Genomic DNA, 21,628 nt, shown 5'->3' with positions numbered 1-21,628 from the left:
TATAGCTGTAACTGGATATCGGCACGTAAACCTGATCAGGTCAGGACTGTTATTAAATGTGTGAATTTTGAGGCAGATCGAATATTGCATGCCAGAGTTATAAAGACTTCCTGTTTTGTGGCGAATCGTCAAAGTTTGCGAGGCCGCCACGGACACGCCCATCGATGAAAACTCTAAAGCTTCGCAATTTAACATCACCAAGGCTTTAAGATGACAAAACCCAATTTTGGTGTTTATCAGATAAAATCCCTAGGAGGAGTTCGTTAAAATACAACGCCTGGAAAAGGCAAAAGCGCCACTTTTTCGCCACAGGAAGTTAAAAATATCCGACTTCCTGTTGGGTTTGAGATATGGCTCCAAGAGACTTTTTCGTATGTTTTGCCATGTTTGAGGTGTGTGCCAATTTTTGTGCATGTGCGTGATTCGTAGATCGGGGGCTCGTCCATTTAATTTTTCTAGGTGGCGCTGTCGAGTCATTTTGCCACGCCCACTTCAATATTGTTATGTGGATGTGTTCAAGAGATGACATTTATCAACCATGTAAAGTTTCAGGCAGATCGGACATTGTGTGGTTGAGTTATAAAGCCTTCCTGGTCAATGGCGAAGCGTTGAGGTTTGTCATGCCGCCACGGACACGCCCCTCTCCGAAAACTCTAGATCTTCACAATATATCATCGCTAGAGCTTTCAGATAACACCACTCAATTTTGGTGTTGATACGATAAAATTTGTGGGAGGAGTTTATAATTCCGTAAATCATGTCATTTCCTGTGGCCAGCAGGTGGCGCTGTAACTGTATCTGGATATCGGCATGTAAACGTGTTCAGGTCAGGACGCTTATCAAGCGTGTGAATTTTGAGGCAGATCGGATAATGCATGCCTGAGTTATAACGACTTCCTCTTTTGTGGCGAATCATCAAAGTTTGCGAGGCCACCACGGACACGCCCATCGACAAAAACTCTAAAGCTTCGCAATTTAACATCGCCAAGGCCTTTAGATGACAAAACCCAATTTTGGTGTCGATCGGATAAAATCCCTAGGAGGAGTTCGTTAAAATACAACGCCTGGAAGTGGCAAAAACGCCACCTTTTCGCCACAGGAAGTTAAAAATATCCGACTTCCTGTTGGGTTTGAGATATGGCTCCAAGAGACTTTTTCGTATGTTATGGTGTGTTTGAGGTGTGTGCCAATTTTCGTGCATGTGCGTGATTCGTGGATCGGGGGCTCGTCCGTTTAATTTTTCTAGGTGGCGCTGTCGAGTCATTTTGCCACGCCCACTTCTGAAGCCCATAACAAACGTAAATTTTCGCCACTTCTGAGGCGTGTGCAAAGTTGCGTGAGTTTTCGGGCATGTTTAGCCCCTCAAAACCGCGATTCATTCCGCGGAAGAAGAAGAAGAAGAAGAAGAAGAAGAAGAATTAAAGCTGCAAGCAGCGATGATAGGGACCTCGCACCCGGGCTCACCGCCGCCCGGTGGCCTTAGGATGACAGAGAACAGCGAACAATAATAATTTAAGCCGATATATATAAAGAACCTGAGAAAATCACACATTTATGCCAAACTTCCTCCTGTCAGCAGGTGGCGCTATAACTGTGACTCAAGATTGGCATGTAGATGCCTTCAATAGAGGAATCTTATCAAAAATGTGAAGTTTCAGGCAGATCAGACATTGTGTGGTTGAGTTATAAGGACTTCCTGTTCCATGGCGAAGCGTTGAGGTTTGTCATGCCGCCACGGACACGCCCCTCTGCAAAAACTCTAGATCTTCACAATATATCATCGCTAGAGCTTTCAGATGACACCACTCAAATTATGTGCTAATACCATAAAATTTGTGGGAGGAGTTTGTTACAGTGCAAAACATGTCTTTTCCTGTGGCCAGCAGGTGGCGCTATAACTGTATCTGGATATTGGCATGTAAACATGTTCTGGTCTGGACTCTTATCAAACATGTGAATTTTGATGCAGATCGGATAATGCATGCCTGAGTAATAACGACTTCCTGTTTTGTGGCGAATCGTCAAAGTTTGCGGGGCCGCCACGGACACGCCCATCGACAAAAACTCTAAAGCTTCGCAATTTAACATCGCCAAGGCCTTTAGATGACAAAAGCCAATTTTCGTGTCGATAGAATAAAATCCCTTGGAGGAGTTTGTTAAGATACAACGCCTGGAAATGGCAAAAATGCCACTTATTTGCAGCAGGAAGTTAAAAATATTCGACTTCCTGTTGTGTTTGAGATATGGCTCCAAGAGACTTTTTCGTATGTTTGGGCGTGTTTGAGGTGTGTGTCAATTTTCGTGCATGTATGTGATTTGTAGATCAGGGGCTCGTCCGTTTAATTTTTATAGGTGGCGCTGTCGAGTCATTTTGCCACGCCCACTTCAATATTGTTATGTGGATGTGTTCAGGGACGGACTTTTATCAACCATATGAAGTTTCAGGCTGATCGGACTTTGTGTGGTTCAGTTATAAGGACTTCCTGTTCCATGGCGAAGCGTTGAGGTTTGTCATGCCGCCACGGACACGCCCCTCTGCAAAAACTCTAGATCTTCACAATATATCACCGATAGATTTTTCAGATGACACCACTCAAATTTGGTGCTGATACCATAAAATTTGTGGGAGGAGTTTGTTACAGTGTAAAACATGTCATTTCCTGTGGCCAGCAGGTGGCGCTATAACTGCATCTGGATATCGGCATGTAAATGTGTTCAGGTCAAGACTGTTATCAAACGTGTGAAATTTGAAGCAGATTGGATCATGCATGCCTGAGTTATAACGACTTCCTGTTTTGTGGCGAATCGTCAAAGTTTGCGAGGCCGCCACGGACACGCCCATCGACGAAAACTCTAAAGCTTCGCAATTTAACATCGCTCAGGCCTTTAGATGACAAAACCCAATTTTGGTGTCGATCGGATAAAATCCCTAGGAGGAGTTCGTTAAAGTACAACGCCTGGAAATGGCAAAAACGCCACTTTTTCGCCGCAGGAAGTTAAAAATATCCGACTTCCTGTTGGGTTTGAGATATGGCTCCAAGAGACTTTTTCGTATGTTTTGGCATGTTTGAGGTGTGTGTCAATTTTCGTGCATGTGCGTGATTCGTGGATCGGGGGCTCGTCCGTTTAATTTTTCTAGGTGGCGCTGTCGAGTCATTTTGCCACGCCCACTTCCGAAGCCCTTAACAAACGTAAATTTTCGCCACTTCTGAGGCGTGTGCAAAGTTGCGTGAGTTTTCGGGCATGTTTAGCCCCTCTAAATCGCGATTCATTGGAGAGAAGAATAATAATAATAATAATAATAATAATAATAATAATAAACGGAGCAATTCCAATAGGGCCTACGCACCGTTTCGGTGCTCGGTCCCTAATAATAAACATAGCAATTCCAATAGGGCCTACGCACCGTTTCGGTGCTCGGTCCCTAATAATAAACGGAGCAATTCCAATAGGGCCTTGCACCGTTCGGTGCTCGGTCCCTAATAAACGGAGCAATTCCAATAGGGCCTACGCACCGTTTCGGTGCTCGGTCCCTAAAAACGGAGCAATTCCAATAGGGCCTTGCACCGTTCGGTGCTCGGTCCCTAATAAAAAACGGAGCAATTCCAATAGGGCCTACGCACCGTTTCGGTGCTCGGTCCCTAATAATAAACGGAGCAATTCCAATAGGGCCTACGCACCGTTTCGGTGCTCGGTCCCTAATAATAATAATAAACGGAGCAATTCCAATAGGGCCTACGCACCGTTTCGGTGCTCGGTCCCTAATAAACGGAGCAATTCCAATAGGGCCTTGCACCGTTCGGTGCTCGGTCCCTAATAATAATAATAATAATAATAAAAAACGGAGCAATTCCAATAGGGCCTACGCACCGTTTCGGTGCTCGGTCCCTAATAAACGGAGCAATTCCAATAGGGCATACGCACCGTTTCGGTGCTCGGTCCCTAATAAACGGAGCAATTCCAATAGGGCCTTGCACCGTTCTGTGCTCGGTCCCTAATAACAGTCCAAAAACTAGTGCACTTAAATCTATGTGTTATAGAAAATTATTAAATACAAAATGTAAAAAGAGGAAAATTAACAAAACATTTAGCTGAAATTTAGTAGTTTTTTTTTTTTTTAGCAATATTTAGCTTGAATTTAATTGCATTATCTTTTAATTTCTGAATATGTTTGGTGTCTAAAATATGATGTTCATAAATAAATCAGTTTAATAAATGTGTTCTGTTTAAATGCAGCAGAATACACTGCCTATATTGACTGAGAAATGGAGGAAAATATAGATTTTCAGAATGGGCTGTCCTCCATTATGCTGAGCGCTGTATGTGACTTATACAGCCGCACATATAATATATATTTGAAATGGTGTAAAACGTGTTCGCCAAACTCTCTTGTGCATTAATCCAGCATTTAATAATCATTTCTGAATGAGTCTGAGAGATCAGATTTAAACATGAAAAACAATTACTGTAAATCTAAATCATATTTGAAGAGCTTTAAAGGGTCACGAAACACCAAAACACATTTTTTGAGCTGTTGACAGTCGTATATGTGTCCCACACTGCTAAAAACACTATTAGGACACCTATATTTCACTAAAAAGTGTAAACTGGTTGTTTTTGCGTTATTTTAAGCAAATTCGTACTTCCTGTTTGAAACAAATTTTTGAAGCTGCGTCACGGTCATGACATAATAGCGTGTATTCCAGCGTGCAGACTGGACGTCTGTGCCAGAGTGAGTCTTATTACGTCTTATAGTGTGTTGCATTAATGCATGAGTAAGGCTTGGGTCAAACCAATCAGCGCACTCTATTGTGCAACTTCATTAATATTCATTACTATCACCGTGTTTTCAGGACAGAGACGCCACGTTGTGTTAGCAAAACAAGCGTGAAGTGTTGCTTTTATAGTTTGCTGCAGTTAAGTTTCGTTTTCATATTCTCTCTGTGAGAGCTCAGACTCACGTGTGGATTACAGTGTACGCGACGCGCGACAACAATAACTTACGTGTCCAAGGAGGATTATTGTTTACCTGAGAGCTGTTCTCATCTGCAAACGCTGGGATCTGGAATCGTTTGTAGTATTCTCTTCATAAAGACGCGGCTCTAGTTGCTGGTGATTGTCCTGTCTCTACAGATTTGGTAAGTGAGCGACCAGTGCTCTTTGTTTATTCAGTTTGTTCGTATCTAACAAACTATTGCACAGAGTGTAAACACGTTAGCACCACAACAGAACTTTAACCTCGTGTAGGGTTTTTACCGCATTTAGTGACCGGAATAACACGCGCGGCTTTCTGACACTACCTGTCGTGTGCATCTAAGTTTCTGGGAAATGCAGAGGGTTTTTTTCTCTCATTCGCCGTGCGGTATAAAACATTGCATGAAAAATGCACGCTTAGAGCAGCTCCTCGAATCAAATATCTCGTGTGTCGCGAGGGGCGTGAATGAATTCCCTGAATGAAATTGCCAAACTGCAGTTAAAGTCCACCATTTAATAATTTGGCTAATAATTCGACTACAGATGTCCATGTAGGTTAAACACTATCACATTCTCCTGTATGTATGTGTATGTGTGTGTGTGTGTGTATTTTGACTCTGAAACTCGCGCGTGCCCAAATCGACACTCCCACACCCTCCCACTTTAGTTCCTCCGACACTCCCCCCTAAACAGAGCTGGACACGCCCACTTTTCTGACTTTTTCCAAAGAAGAGGTGTGAAAACACCCTGCTGAAACGAGGGGGTTTCATGGCCCTTTAATATAGATTTCACTAATAGTTGCAGTCTCAGTTCACTGTTTGAAAACTTTACCAGGTTGTGTCTGTCTGTGGGTGTCAACATTCAACAATTCTGTGTGAACAGCCCTTAAATATTACTAGATGTGGAGCCCAAATGTGCTGGGGTAATATTTTATTTATATTGATATAAACTTCTACAGATGATGTCGAGTCCTTGTTGAGTGTGTGTGTGTGTGTTTGCTGATGTGATCAATATGGAGAGCTGATCAGGATGTGTGTGTTCATCACTGCTGTTGACATGAGCAGAAACAGCAGTCAGCATCTTCACAACACAAAGAGATGTGTGATTGTCCAACTGTGTGATGTGGACTATTGCTGTGTTTGTAGATTGTCTGGCTGTATGGTGACAGAGGAAGGCTGTGGTTTTCTGTCTTCAGCTCTGACTTCAAACCCCTCACACCTGAGAGAGCTGGATCTGAGCTACAATCATCCAGGAGATTCAGGAGTCAAGCTGCTCTCTGAACAACTGGAGGATCCAAACTACACACTGGACAAACTCAAGTATGTGGAGCAGCACTGGCCTTGTTTATTGTGAATACAGATACTTTGATACTTCACTGCTTTTCTAGTGTCCAGATATGAATCAAAGCTGTTAAATATGTCAGTGCACTGGGGCAGTTCTCACATTAAGCATGATATTATATCTCATATTAACACTGTACAGTTTCAGCATTGTAGTTGAGCAGTGAAACTTGTTCTCTACATTTCTGCTGAAGAACTGTACAGTATCAGCTCAGAGATGTGTGTGTACTGTTCTCCAAATAACGTCCTGTGTATACTTTAACAGCAAGTTAAACTCTCCCTCATGAACTTCACAGACACAGAATGTCCTTTATCACACTTTAATAAGGGCGGAGTAAAACTATAAACAGGAAGAAAATAAACAATATCAATTTACATTCACAATGTGGACATAACAAAGATGTTTCTGCACTGTTAGAAAAAAGGGTACGGTTGGGGTACATTTGTGAACACTTGGGGTACAAATGGTGAAGTTGTACCCTCAATGGTTCAAAGTAGCACCCTAAGATACTTATATGTACCATTTAAGGGTAAAAATGGTACAAATATGTTCCCAACAGTCAAAGGGTCCATGTTTGGGCCATTTAAGGCCAAAAGAAAGGTACAATCACTTGTGTGAAAAAGGAGCAAGGCAACGTGTATGAAATGGTCCTTCATTTATGTTATGACCCAGATAGCAAAATACACTCGGGCCAGTTCCGGCTAGATTGTCGCCTGCCGGAGACTTACCCCTCGGCCCAACTTCGGCTGCCGGACTCGGGCCGGATGCCTGTGGACTCACTGCCCGATTCCGGCCCGAATCAAGCGGGCCAGATGCGGCGGCCGTAAGCGAGCCGACGCTGCGCATCCGCGCCGGAATCGGCGCGAGGGTAATGTGCGCTGCGGCCCGGAGCTGGCGCGACTCCGTATTTATACACCTTATAAAACCTTTTGGTATTACATTGGTACTTGATATATGGTATTACAACCATTTGAATTTATATAACAGCAAACACAGGCTATAATGTAAACACAAAGTGTAAGCACTGCGTTTAACCTTTGAATAAAGTGCAAACTGCATACATATTCTGTAACGAAAATAATCAGACAAATGACAAAATAAATAAATGTTAAACGTTTATTGATTGCAAGAAAAAAATAGTACTAAAATTTTATAAATAATTTTGTAGTGCACAAGAATATCAATATAAAAACAACAATAAAACAACACATTAAAGACACACAGAAAGATTTAAACAAAAAATCTAAAAATTACACACAAACACAGATGTTTTTAAAACAACCCTGTTTTCCCAATAGACTTCAATTAAAAATTAGTAAAAAACAGCTTAATTTTATATAAACCTAAATATAGAAACCAATTTAAGATATAGCAAGAAACATCTTAAAATACCAATGACAATCCGTAAAATATCAAAGTCAAACTTGTAAAAAGTACTGCAGAATTCTGAAGAAACATCTTGAAACATTTTTTAATAAAACATTAAAATAATAATAAACAAACAAACAAATATATTTACATAATTGCAGAAGTATAAAGTCAAACTTATTTTTAAATAAACTTGAACAAAATCAATTGCACAAACAGCAAGACATGAGTGAGATGATTATACATTTCATATATATACACGTCTTGTGCAATTTTATATTTATAATTTTATTTGTATTACGTTTATTAAAAATGTATCAAGATGTTTCTTCAGAATTTGGCGCACACATACATACATACATACATACATACCGTACATATATATACACACACACACACACATATATATACACACACATATATATATATATATATATATATATATATATATATATATATATATATATATATATATATATATATATACATGCATATATATATATATATATATATATATATATATATATATAAATGCAAATGAAAGAAACAAATTGTTCAAGTATCAGGGAACATCCTAATACACTTAAAATGTTGTTTAAAAAATAAAACAAAATAGTGATGTAGACATTTGACACATTAGCTTTATCTTCTTTCTTCCTCCATCCCTGTCAGGGGCAAGTTGTAGCTACCTTGTAATGCATTTTTCCACTTCTTTATCAGTGGCGTGGTATGGACATTTGTCCTCACTCCATCTGTGATTAAAAGATAAACAGATAATTAGTAGTGAACAAGTACTAATGTAAAAAAAAAAAAAAAAGAAAAATTAGGAAAAAAGTAGGCTACCTACGAAGCAAAAAAAACAATAAAAAAAACAAATAAACTTAAAACACTTTGAAATAAGCAAGAGCTTGAACTTACCAGTTTCTTCATTTGTTCAGGCTGCTCCTTTAGTTGATTTTCAAGCTTTTCCAAATCAAATTGGCCAAAGGAAGGTCAAATGTGTTTACATCTGGAATTTCATCACGTCTGTTTTGGTTTTGTGAGAATCAGGCCCAGCTGCTGCTTTATGACGTTGCATGATTTTAAAACTTCAGTCAGTCGTGCTAAAAAAGAAAAATAACAGATTAGTATAAACCAACCTGTAGCTTATTCTCATACAACTTCTGTAAATACAACAGTGGGTTAGACACTGCTGATATTCTCTAGTTGATCTTTACTTTCTAGCTGCATTAAACCTTAACAAATTTAGTGATGTCTTCAATTCTTACAAAAACATCACGAGATGCAATAAGTTCTGTCTTGATCTCAAACTGCACTAGAACAAAGACTGTAAATGTTCATAGGTGTACTGCAGGAGTGTCCAAACTTTTTGGGCCGAGGGGCAGATGCAAAAAAACAAACGTTGTCGCGGGCCAAATTTTACATACATCACAGACACGTGTGTGTGTGTATATATAATATATATATATATATATATATATATATATATATATATATATATATATATATATATACACACAGTTGAAGTCAGAATTGTTAGCCCCCCTAAATTATTAGCCACCGTTTATTTTTTCCCCAATTTCTGTTTAACAGAGAGTTAAACATTTTTTTCCACACATGTCTAAACATATTAGTTTTAGTAACTCATTTCTAATAACTGATTTATTTTATCTTTGCCATGATGACAGTAAATAATATTTGACTAGATATTTTCAAGACACTTCTATACAGCTTAAAGTGACATTTAAAGGCTTAACTAGGTTAATCAAGTTAACTAGTCAAGTTAAGGTAATTAGGCAAGTTATTTTATAACAATGGTTTGTTCTGAAGACTTAAGGGGCTAATAATTTTGACCTTAAAATGGTTCATAAAAAAATTTAAACCGCTTTTTATTCTAGCCGAAATAAAACATAAGTCTTTCTCCAAAAGAAAAAATATTATCAGACATATTGTAAAAATGTTCTTGCTCTGTTAAACATCATTTGGGAAATATTTAAAAAAGAAGAAATAAATCAATGAGGGGCTAATAATTCAGACTTCAACTGTGTGTAGATAGATAGACAGACAGACAGACAGACAGACAGACAGACAGATTTTTTTTGTATAGCGGGCCAGATTCTATTGATATTTATAAAGCCTCGCGGGCCGCAGATGGCCCGCGGGCCGTAGTTTGGACACGCCTGGTGTACTGGAATGTACAGTATCTGTGCATCTTGATGGTGGTCTTAAGATTTCTGCCATCGTCATTGATGGTGATGGTACTTGTGGTGCTGCATTGATTTCTGAAATCTTCATACCTGCCTTTTATCCAGCCTCTTTGTTCCAAGTAATTTTTCTTCATCACGGTATAGATGTGTCTATACTGTCCCTTAATCAGATACATTTACAAATCAAAACATCACTTTAGTATAGTGCCAGGGCAAAACTCACAGGTTGTAATAGATCAATGACATAATGTTGACAGTATGTGTTTAAAATAATTGCAAACAAACTGTTCTGTCTTTAGATGTATGACAGACGATCATCATCCTCATCTGTCTACCAGTCAGAAATCACAGTTGCGTGTGGATGTTTGAGTCGAGCTTCCTCATATGCATCTATAATAAAACATCACATTGTTGTTAACCTCCCGTAAAGAAAAAGTTCAAATCTTGAAATACTATCAAAGTTAATTAATGCATATAATACCTATAGTGTAAATAATCAGTACACAGAAGGTTGCACAAGATTTATTCGGAGATTCATGCAGAGTGACAGCCTTATGAATCTGAGACATCGATTTGTAAGATGGTCAAGCACATGCATTATTCTGTACCCATGAAGATTAACCTACCATTGTGAAAAATGTTTGATGATGATAGCCAATAACAATAGACCATTTCAGCTGTTTGTGAAGCAATTAGTAATGTAATGTCTGAAAAGCTCAATCTATGTTGAAAATGTATCAGCAGTTTACAGCTTATAATGGACTTTTAGCACACAACTATAACATGCCTATTCACGTTCAAAAGAGTGTGCCATTGACTTCTTTGGTCGTGATGTACTGCAAAATGATCTCACTAACCTTTGTTAAACAAGAACAATAAGACTTAACCAACAAATATTGTTACCCATTCATTTAAATCAGAATTTATCACTGTCAATAACATAAAAAAAACATCAAAATCTGCTTTAAGACGTTCAGTTTTACATTAACTGACCATTACAGCTTGAACAAAAGATATAATTGATTCACATAGGCTAACACATATGAATTAAAGTGCATAGTAATATATTTCTCTTGGATAATTTAAAGAGAATAGTAAACAGTCGAGTTTCGATCACTTTTCGTGACTAACTGCATAGAGGTAAAGTTGGTTTTATATTCGCACATTCGAACTTTCCACTTAATAATTTAGTTTCATAAAAGTATTATTTGCAAACTCTAAACAGTGAAATCACATTGGCAGCCAATGACTATCATAGTACAACATTGTTCACAGTCAAATAAACAGTGTTAATGTTGATTTCAAGTCATACTGGCATGCTAATTCCGACCGAATATTCAAAGTAACATGGTAAACAATATAGAGACTTCTAAATGAACGAATGTGCGAATGTAAAATCAACTTTACCTTAATACTAACTGCATAAACAAGATAAACAATAATATTTTATTAATCCAAAACGATTAGTTTTTATTTACACATAATCACAGAATTAATACTGTTGGATAAGTATACGCCTGTACAAAGATTTTTTTCAACATCCACGGTACTTTATAATGTTAAATCAGGAAAAAAACACGTTTTGCCATGTTAGTTAATGGATTCGTCTACAGAAACTTTCTTTAACGCAAAGTTGGCATAAACACAAATTCGTTTCATGTTTCTTTAAAATAATTAAAATAGTTTTCAGTTACTACACACGTTACAATCTAACATTGTGTAAAAGGAAAAGGAACTTTCAGACGTGTTTGTAACTGTTAGCGTTAGCATACATTAGCTCCAGTCGTGTTTCTTAAAGCAAGTTACATTTCGTATCAAACTGTTTTAAATTACTAAACGCTGTTACAACCAAACACTGTGGAGATGTTTTAAGCTCTAAATTTGCTAATTATACAGTACACAAGCAGTAAAAAGCTTACCTTTCTGACCGGAATCCTCGTGAAATGTCTGAAAAACCAAACTTTTTCTTCTTGTGATCTTTGTGCCATGGTGGTTGACAACCAGCTTTTTGGAGCATTACCGCCACCGTCTGGATTGGAGTTTGGATCAGGAGTTTAGTAACGCATGTGTTTATTATGAAACCAACTTCTGCTTAAAAAAAAAACTGTCAGCACAGGAGCGTGCTATCTCAAAAATAAGCGAATTTTACATAGTTTTTCTCTAGATGACATGTATAATCTATTTATAAATAATACTGTTTTGTTTGCGTCTAAACATTGCGACCATCCACACTAAATATTCTTTTTTTTTTTTTTTTTTTTTTGCTATCGTACCATGAATATTTTCTCAAATTATCATTACACGTTGAGCTAACAGATTACTAGATAAAATAAGAACTTAATCGGTTGCCATCAGCCGAGTCCTTGCCAGAAGCGGCCAGGACTCTACAGACAGACTCGAGCCGGATATGGTTGACCGGAATCGGGCCAGTGCTTTACAGCCGCATCACAACCGCATGTGCGCGAGCGAGCTGCGGGCCGCACTCGGCCCGGATAACACTCGCCGATGCCGAGTCGGAGCCGGAGGCGCCGGAGGGCAGCCGAGCTCGGGCCGATTACTGCCTGCTATCTGGGAAGTTGTTGGTTATTTGGAAGAAATGCACAAAAACTGTACATTATAAATTAAATTATTTAATTATATAAACATGGCCTTATAAATATTATAAATTAATATTTTTGATTTAAGAAAATGTTAACATAAATCCCCCTAAATGTAAAGTGAAATGGCTTATTATACACAGACCTTTCTTTGATTATCAGATTTAATAAACTACTAGAATGGACATACAAGTATAAAGTAGATATATACAATAGGAATTAAAGGTAACCAGCTTGGTAAACAAAGACAGAGTACAACATTGTAGCATTAATAAATAAATTAATTAATAAAACAATTATAAAACGTAACAGAATAATACTGCCAAAATAATACAGCTGAGAACAAATAATAGATTTAAAAGACCAAAAGCTGGCCGTTAGATATACACAAAATGTATTAAATATAATGTTTTAACTACAAGGGGGAGATTGAATCCAGTGGCAGATCCGAGATTGACTGGCCGAAGTAAATGCTGCTGTCGGCGGGGGAGAGAATCATAAAGCTCCCGCTGACAGAGTCCGCTTTCACTGAAGCACATTGTCAAAGAAGCGCTGTCTTTTTAAATAAACTGCCGATTCGAGTTTAAAACAACTACATTCTCGCCTGAAATACTCTTAAAACTACATTTTGAGACACATTAGATGAATTTTTTTTAAACTTGCGGGTCTGCACAGCGGGGGATTGTCCATTGACTTTCGCTTAGCATTAGCAGGCAGCCAGCAGATTTGAATTCGTGTTGTCTAATAGGATTTTGCCCGCGCCGTGCATTCATAATGCGAGCTGATTACGTGCGACGGTTAATCTCCAGCTGTTGCACTGTTCTGACGCTCTTCTCACCGCCGATGAAGGATGGACCTGAAGGACTCAAAGAAGCTGGAATACGCTCGTGAAGACGAAGCACAGACATTTGCAGGTACGTTTAATGTTAAATAACTTATTGTAAATATCCGTTGGGTCATATTCAATTCATAATTGACGTTACTTTGCCTTGTGTATGTAACTTCATTATGATTACCGTCGAGTTACCTGCCGCGTGAGGGGACCCTTTTGTAATTTAAGGTTGACCAGAAATGAAAATATGATTTTTCACATAACCTGGCCATGAGACAGAGCTCAAGACGCTGAAAAAACAGCGGTGAAACGTCCAGAGAAACAGTTCAAACACATTTCGTTTTGTTTGGATAATGTTGTTAAGCCTTTATTGCATACGTTATTTATAAATTCAGAATTTTCTCAGTGTTGGGAAGCTAACGTTAACGTTCATGCTAACGTTCATGTTTACTCAGGAGAGGAGTGAAGTGAATGCCTGTCCCCTTTATGTCTGAAACAATATAATTTTAGTTTTTTAGTTTATGCATATCTCAACCCACGTTCATTTATAGAAGTTGTATTTTGTAACGTTACATATTTAAATAACGTTATAAACGGATGTTCAAGAGAGTCCTAATCATCTGTCGTGTCAGATCGAGGTGCAGGTCTTTATCAAACATTTGAGTTGCTAATTTTAAGCTTTTTTTTTGTTTGCTGTTAACCAAGTTCACACCGATCATGATTTTTTTTTATTTCAGAAAATGAAGTGGACAAGGAAGCAGTAGTGTAATAACGTAAGTATTTAGTATTTTGTCTTTCATCTGTTTGTTAATAATATATATATATATATATATATATATATATATATATATATATATATATATATATATATATATATATATATATATGTGTGTGTGTGTGTGTGTGTGTACTTTTTCCCTAGGAATTCATTGTGCAGTCTTAAATTTAAAGAGCCCATATTATGGTTTTTTGAAAATTCCCCTCCATGTAGTGTGTAACACAGCTCTAAGTGAAGTGAAGTATTCAGCTAAGGCTTAAATCTGTAAGAATACAGTGTTTAAAACGGTTGATTCATCTATAAAAGAGTCGACTCATAGTGCTTCAAACGAGTCGCCTTGATACCGATTCATTAGGTGTTTCGCCATGACGTACGAACGAAACCAAGTTATTCACGTGCACGCGCAAACCCGGGAGATTTCAAACCTGAGGCCCCGCCCTCTGACGCAGAAACCCAGACACACACACACAAACACAAGCACACCCACAAACACACGCACACCCACAACAACACGCACACAAACATGCCGGTCGATTGAAGTCACACTGCAGATGGATATTATATTGAGTCTCTACCCAAAGATGAAACATCAGCATTATAACCAAGCAGTTGAAAAGTACTGGAAGCTACATGCTACAAAGAATACTTCATCTGAGTTTGTTAAAGGAAGGATCAGTAAAGAGTAACTTACTGATGGATGTCAGGATGGGTTTCTTCCTCCATTTCTCAAGTGTAAGTACGTGCGATTAAAGTTGCCTCGCTGACTCTAGCTTGCAAATGTATTTAGTTGTGATTTGTTACTTGTAACCGCGTGTACTGTATCAGGTTAACTGGCTATATTCTCTTATCGCGTGCAAAGTCACGTTAAAAATGCGACGCGTGCTGCTTTGTTTATGGAGCTCCGTGCTAGAGTTCTGCTCCCGCGATTTATTCGGAAATTTATTCCGAATAAATAATAATAAATTTCCGAATAAATCGCGGGAGCGGTCGGTAACGGGTTTAATTTGGGACGGGAGCGGGCTGTCTAGCAATATCACGGATATTGCTATGCGAATGAGAGAGAGAGTCTGCTTGGTGCTTGTGTGTGTGTGTGTGTGTGTGTGTGTGTGTTAGTGCGCACGCGCGCGTATGAGAGAGAGAGAGAGAGAGCGCGAGAGAGCGAGCAAACGAGCTTTGTGTGCTTGGTGCTGTGTTTATACAGACAGCTTGGCTGTCTGGACTGTATAGCTGGGTGATTTTTGGTCCCCCGCTCTAGCGGGATCGGGCGCGGCAGGCAGAAAACGGAGCGGGTTCTTAGGCTAAAACCTGGCGGGTGCGGGCGGAAGCGGGAGCGTTGTCGTCCGGAGGTGTGTGTGTGTGTTTTTGTGTGTGTGTGGCAGCTAAAATCCACGCCTACACTATCGAGCGTGTATGAACTGTGATTACTTTTATATTGCTGATTAGCTGTTGGCCATTTCACTCTCTGACTGAAGGCAGTCGACCAATCGCGACAGACTGTCATCGGTCCAATCAGAGCAGATTAGCTTCGCGCTAAGGAGGGGTTTGGGAACAAATGAATCACTGGACGATTCATACGGGAGTCGCTGGGATAATTAGGTAAAAATAAATGCAGATTATAAGACCATGACAGTGTTTTTTGACTTTGCATGCATATTAGACTGTTGTTGCAGACCCTTACAACCAAGATATGACCCTATTTCATGTATAATATGGGCACTTTAATCTCCCCTTTTTCTATGAACTGTAAAGTGAAGTGTTAAAGTTATATTTGAATTTTTATGATTGTCATTTTTGACTTATATTTGATCCAATAGGTGATTCCTGCAATTGGTGAGGATGCATCATCTTTTGAGAATAATACGAATGTCCTGTGTATCCAGTGAAATAAGGTGTGTGACCCTTTATTAAAAACACCCTTGTCAGTGAGATCCCACATTTTAAATCAGTTCTCAGTTTAAATTAAATGTTTAATGTCAGTATAAGCCAAAGTGTAGGATCAAATGACTATTATAAATGTTATGACTATTGTAAAAATATTTTAATTTTCAAGCTTTGTGGTGAACATATGTGCATTCAAGCTTACAACTATTTGTACAGTGATAACTAAAGGGAAATGGCAACAAAGAATATTAGATATAGTTTTTATTTAAAGTGAATCACTAATTTCCTTTTTGTTTATTATAGTCATGGTAAACCTGACTGAATGCATTCATCAACCATCTCCAACCAAGTCAGAGCTTCAAGGACAGCTTGTGCTAAAGGTGCCTGAGCTTGATTAAGAAAAAAAGCATCTCCACTGGCCAAAGTCTACAAAAAAGCAGGAGAATAGAAGTTTGCAGATGATCTAACAGGTATTAACATAAAACTTACATAATAATAATTTTGCTAGATCAAACCTTTATTTCTTGGATGGGATCATTAAGTGCCTTTTCAAGCTGCATTTAGAAAGGTTAAACTCATAGGCCTTATATACAAACCCTTTATATAGAGAACATGTCTCAATTTTTTTCTTTAAAAAATGTAATTCATAAAAATACATAAAATATCTTTTATTCAGCATTTGCTAAACATTCCAATATTTTTTTTCTTTATTTTAAAAACGGGTCCTTTTATATTAAAAATATATTTAAGAGTACTTTGTTAATTTTTTGTCTTTATTTTATTTTAAGGTTGTGCAGTGGGTAGCACGATCGCCTCACATCAAGAAGGTTGCTGGTTCGTGACTCGGCTGGGTCAGTTGGCATTTCTGTGTGGAGTTTGCATGTTCTCCCCATGTTGACGTGGGTTTCCTCCAGGTGCTGCGGTTTCCTCCACAAGTCCAAGTCCAACAAGTCCAAAGACGTGCTACAGGTGAATTGGGTAAGCTAAATTGGCCATATGTATGTGTGTGAATAAGTGTGTATGGGTGTTTTCCAGTGATGGGTTGCAGCTAGAAGGGCATCCGCTGCGTAAAACGCGTGCTAGATAAGTTGGCGGTTCATTCCGCTGTGGCGACCCCAGATTAATAAAGGGACTGAGTCGAAAATAAAATAAATAAATGGATGATTTTATTTTACAATAGATTCAGACTTTCGTGCTGCTCTAATTCTGCTCCCCCATATCTTTAAAGAGAAAGTTGATTGCTTACAGTAATTACACTGGAAAAGGTTTGGGTACTGTTGGTTAAACACTTTGTAATACTCTGATAGATGTTATGCAGTTCTGACAGATTTTACATTGTTTATTGATGTCCTTTTTCTTTTTCTTTTCACAGTGGGATGATGATGATGCTCCCTACCCACCTCTACAGATGGCTGAAAGTCCTTTGCAAAGTATTGGAGAATAGGAGTTAAAAGGCATTATTACATCCTTCGCCGTTTACTGTGTTTTCAACGTGGCTTATCCACGCTACATAAAGACTGCAAAGGATGAACATCAGCAACTCCCCGAGATGGAACAACAATTTAAATTTGAACATCAGCAACGGTGTGAAGATGGAGATCCAAAATTACAAGAAAACAACTCAGTGCAGCTGTCCGAGAGAACTGGTATTGCTGGGTCTGCATCAAACAGCAATGCTTGGATCTTTGCATTTACTTTGGTGCATGCGTTTCGAGTCTGTGCATCAGTGTTTTAAGACTAGCAGCTATAGACATTTCAATAACATTGCCCAAATCAACTGAGAAGCACAAGATGACACAATGCTAAGAATTTTTTTCCGCCCAACATCCTTGATGAGATTGACACATTCAGGTGTTCAAATTGAACTGTTTTTGTGAGCATGTGAGACTGCTAATGGAGAAGAAATGACTCTTTCCTAATGAAATACATTTTAAATGTCAATACTGCACTGGTTTCTGTGTGGCAAGTTTATAATACTGCTTTTGTATAATTCATATTTCCATGCAAATACACTAGGAGTTGACTTTGAATGGGGTGTTATAAACCAAGACAGATGGACTTTCAGGCTCTTGAAACATACTCTGCTGATAAACTGCTTAAGAATGTTTAGAAATTTTAAATCAAATGTGTAATACTGTTTGATCAAATGTGTTTTTGAGATCTAAAATGATTAAGGGTATACAGTAAGTGACATGTTTCAATGTACTGTATGGAAAAAGATTGCTTTGAGATTCTTGATGCTTTTAGAAAATGTAGAATGCAGTGCACTAACAAAATTATACTTCATGAGGTCTAGTGCTGTTTTAGAAAGATTACTTTGTTACATTGGTAAAAATGCTCAGTGAAATGGGATGTACTGGTGTTAAAAAATAATATTAAGCTTTTTTGCTGTTTCATAAAATGTTTTAAAATGTTTAAGCAGCTATTTTTTAAGTTTATGCATCTGGTAGGACATTGTGATAGTTTAAAACTTTCATCCTCTAAAAAGGTGACAATGTAATTGTTTTGAATCTTTCAATGTGTGTTTGTGATAAAATGTTACAAGTATAAAAGTACAATTATCGGGCAGTTTGTACTCATGGAAAAATATTGCTTTTTATTATTTTAAAATGATGCAATGTTTAAACATTCATCCTGTAAAAATGTTGATATTTAATGTTTAATAAATGTGATAAATGAAATTTAATGTGTATGGAGTACAATTCTGAAATGAAAGGGTACAAAATTAATCCCTATGGAGGAGAAATTGTACCTTTTTTAAAGGTACATTATTGTACCATAGCCCAAGTAAGGTACAAATTAGTCAGCAGAGGTACATATTTGACCCATTAAGGTACATACTGCTAGGGTACAAATATGTACCCATGTGAAAGGGTACAACAGGTGTACCCTTGAGGGTACTGCCCCAGTGACAAGCCATTGTACCCCTAAAGGTACAAATTTTGCACATTTTTTCTGACAGTATGGCAAATATCTCACATATCTTGTAATCTGGCTCTTTTCTGCTTATAAACTAACATGAACACAAAATATCAGGCAATAAAAGTGATCAGCAGACAGTGATGCTGGTTCTGATATAGTCCAGTGACAATCACATGTTGAACAAACTCAAATAAAGCAAATGACAAAAAACTCCTAAACTAATCCTTTATAACTGAAGTATTATGAACAATAAACAGAACACAAACCCACGAAGCTTCCAAAGGGCGAGGAGGACTGCAGATTGGTCTGGATTCACTGCTCTCCAACTTAGCAATGTTTGGAGATGATGAAGAGGCATTTGACAGAAGATGAAGATCTCCATCATATTTCAAGTCATTTAACACTGAATTCTGCTTTATTATTGTGCTGCGCTTTTGTCAATTGATCATTGAATGAATCCTTCAGTCTTTATATCTGTCTGTTTCTGTGTTTCCATTCTGTTTTCTGTTTCCACATCTGATCTAAAAGCTCTGTGTGTCATTCAGAAGCTGATTTGACAGCTCCACACACACTCATGTTGTTTTACTGCAGTTATTAATGCACTGAGATCAGCCAATCACAATCCAGCATTCAGCACACACTCCACATGTCTTATTGTGTGTGTGTGTGTGTGTGTGTGTGTGCGTGTGTATTATGAGCTGATGTTGGTGTACTGACTGAAGGACAACCTGAGTGTGTGTGTGTGTGTGTGTGTGTGTGTGTGTGTGTGTGTGTGTGTGTTTGCGTGTGTGTGTGTGTGTGTTAAGCTGATGTTTGTGTACTGACTGAATGTGAATCTGTGTGTGTTTACAGTCTGGATCATGGAGGAGAGACGAGGATTACAGCAGGACCACACAAATGTAGGACTACACACACACACTCTCAAACACACACACGCATGCACACACTCACACAATCAGACACACACTCACACACACACACACACACAATCAGACATACACACTCACTCTCTCACACACATGCACTCTCACACACATGCTCACGCGCACACACACACACACACACACACACACTTCCTCTCTCTCTCACGCTCATACACACACACACAGCAGTGAACACATGCACACACACACACACACCCTCTCTCTCTAACACACACACACACACATGCACGCACACGCACACACAGCTGTGGTTGTAAATGTGTGTGTTCTTGTGTTACCAGATGCCTGTTTCCTCACTCTGGATCCAAACACAGCAAACACTGAACTCATTCTGTCTGAGGAGAACAGAGAGGTGAAGAGTGTGAGAGAGAATCAGCCGTATCCTGATCATCCAGACAGATTTGATGATCTTCCTCAGGTGTTGTGCAGAGAGAGTGTGTGTGGACGCTGTTACTGGGAGATTGACTGGAGTGGAGATGAAGTGGAAATATCAGTGTCATATAAGAGCATCAGGAGGAAGGGAGGAGGTGATGAGTGTGGGTTTGGAGGTAATGCTCAGTCCTGGAGTTTGATCTGCTCTTCCTCCAGATTCACATTCAGTCACAATGACACAGACACTGATCTCCCAGTGGAGCCGCTCAGCAGTAGAATAGGAGTGTTTGTGGATCACAGTGCAGGAACTCTGATCTTCTACAACATCTATAGAGACACAATGAGCCTCATCCACTCAGTCCAGACCACATTCACTGAGCCGCTCTGTGCTGGGTTTACTGTTTATTCTGGATCATCAGTGAAACTGAGCTGAAGACTGACGAGAGATTTACCCAGAATCCTCTGCAGGAGCAGTCAGCAGCAGTGTGTGCGTGTGTGTGTGTGTGTGTCTATGTCTGTGTGTGTGTTTGAGAGAGAGGGGTGTGTGTGCGTGTGTGTGTGTGTGTGCGTGCGTGCGTGCGTGTGTGAGTGCGTGTGCGTGTGTGTGTGTGTGTGTCTCAGTCTTCATCAGTGTCATCATTGATGTTGATGAAGTGTCCTCCAGGATGCTGCTGTGTTCAGATCAGCTCATTCTTGTCTACAGATTGATCTTCTTCATTGTTTCTCTGTTGTTTGAGCACAAATAATAAAAGTCAATGTCAAATCCACTGCTGATATTAGAATGTGATGATAGAGCCTGCTTTGAGTATCGAGAGGCGGGTCTCCTGGCACTGACTGAAACATGGCTTCGTCCGGAGATTCCGAGTTCGCTGGTAGAGGTACAAGGCTTTTGTCTTATTCGAGCCGATAGATCTGCCGCCTCAGGAAAAAGCAGAGGAGGTGGAATCTGCGTTTATGTGAATGAGCGTTGGTGCAGTCACATAACAATTAAATCTGCAGTATGTAATCCGGATATTGAGCTCTTATGCTTGAGTTTGAGACCTTTCTACCTCCCAACCAAGAGAATTCGGGAATATATTAATCTGTGTGGCTTATGTTCCACCTTCCGCTAAGGCAGCTATAGCCGCCAGTGCTATAAGAGACTGTATTCAAGACCAACTTGAACGTACACCAGGAGCGTCTGTGTTTATTCTTGGTGATTTTAATCATTGTAAATTGGAGACTGTTCTTTCTGGATATGATCAATATGTTAAAGACAATACAAGAGACAAAAATGTTTTAGACAAATGCCATGGAAACATCAAAGAGGCATACACGTCCAGGGTAAGACCTCCCCTTTCAAACTCTGATCACAATACTGTGTTTTTAATTCCTACGTATAAGACTCTTTTAAAGAAAAATAAACCCGTGGT

General features: G+C 38.8%; 1 protein-coding gene and 2 long non-coding RNA genes across 4 annotated transcripts in view; 2 read left to right on the top strand and 1 right to left on the bottom strand.

Annotated features, from left to right (window-relative positions):
• LOC137490822 (NLR family CARD domain-containing protein 3-like) overlaps positions 1-20,928 on the top strand; it is an 81,695-nt gene extending 60,767 nt beyond the window's left edge. For both annotated transcript variants that reach the window (XM_087249813.2, XM_087249814.2), the window contains 3 exons: positions 6,120-6,293; positions 19,753-19,799; positions 20,126-20,928. In XM_087249813.2, the coding sequence (XP_087105939.1) occupies positions 6,120-6,293; positions 19,753-19,799; positions 20,126-20,649 (745 nt within the window). In that variant the 3' untranslated portion in view covers positions 20,650-20,928. The remainder of the gene's footprint in view (positions 1-6,119; positions 6,294-19,752; positions 19,800-20,125) is intronic.
• LOC148682336 (uncharacterized) lies at positions 8,197-10,460 on the bottom strand. Its single transcript, XR_015942824.1, has 3 exons — positions 9,981-10,460; positions 8,602-8,786; positions 8,197-8,435 (listed from the first exon to the last, which is right to left on the bottom strand). It is a non-coding gene; the product is annotated as an uncharacterized LOC148682336 (long non-coding RNA).
• On the top strand, positions 13,281-18,659 carry LOC147845206 (uncharacterized). Its single transcript, XR_015484336.1, has 6 exons — positions 13,281-13,401; positions 14,057-14,092; positions 15,912-15,986; positions 16,282-16,448; positions 16,767-16,956; positions 17,351-18,659. It is a non-coding gene; the product is annotated as an uncharacterized LOC147845206 (long non-coding RNA).
• Positions 20,929-21,628: the final 700 nt, after the last annotated feature.

Source organism: Danio rerio, chromosome 4, assembly GCF_052040795.2.
Source record: "Danio rerio strain M-AB ecotype USA chromosome 4, GRCz13ab, whole genome shotgun sequence".
Classification (NCBI taxonomy): domain Eukaryota; kingdom Metazoa; phylum Chordata; class Actinopteri; order Cypriniformes; family Danionidae; genus Danio; species Danio rerio.
Note: the sequence above shows the minus strand (reverse complement) of the source record. Positions and strands in the feature narration are given on the sequence as shown.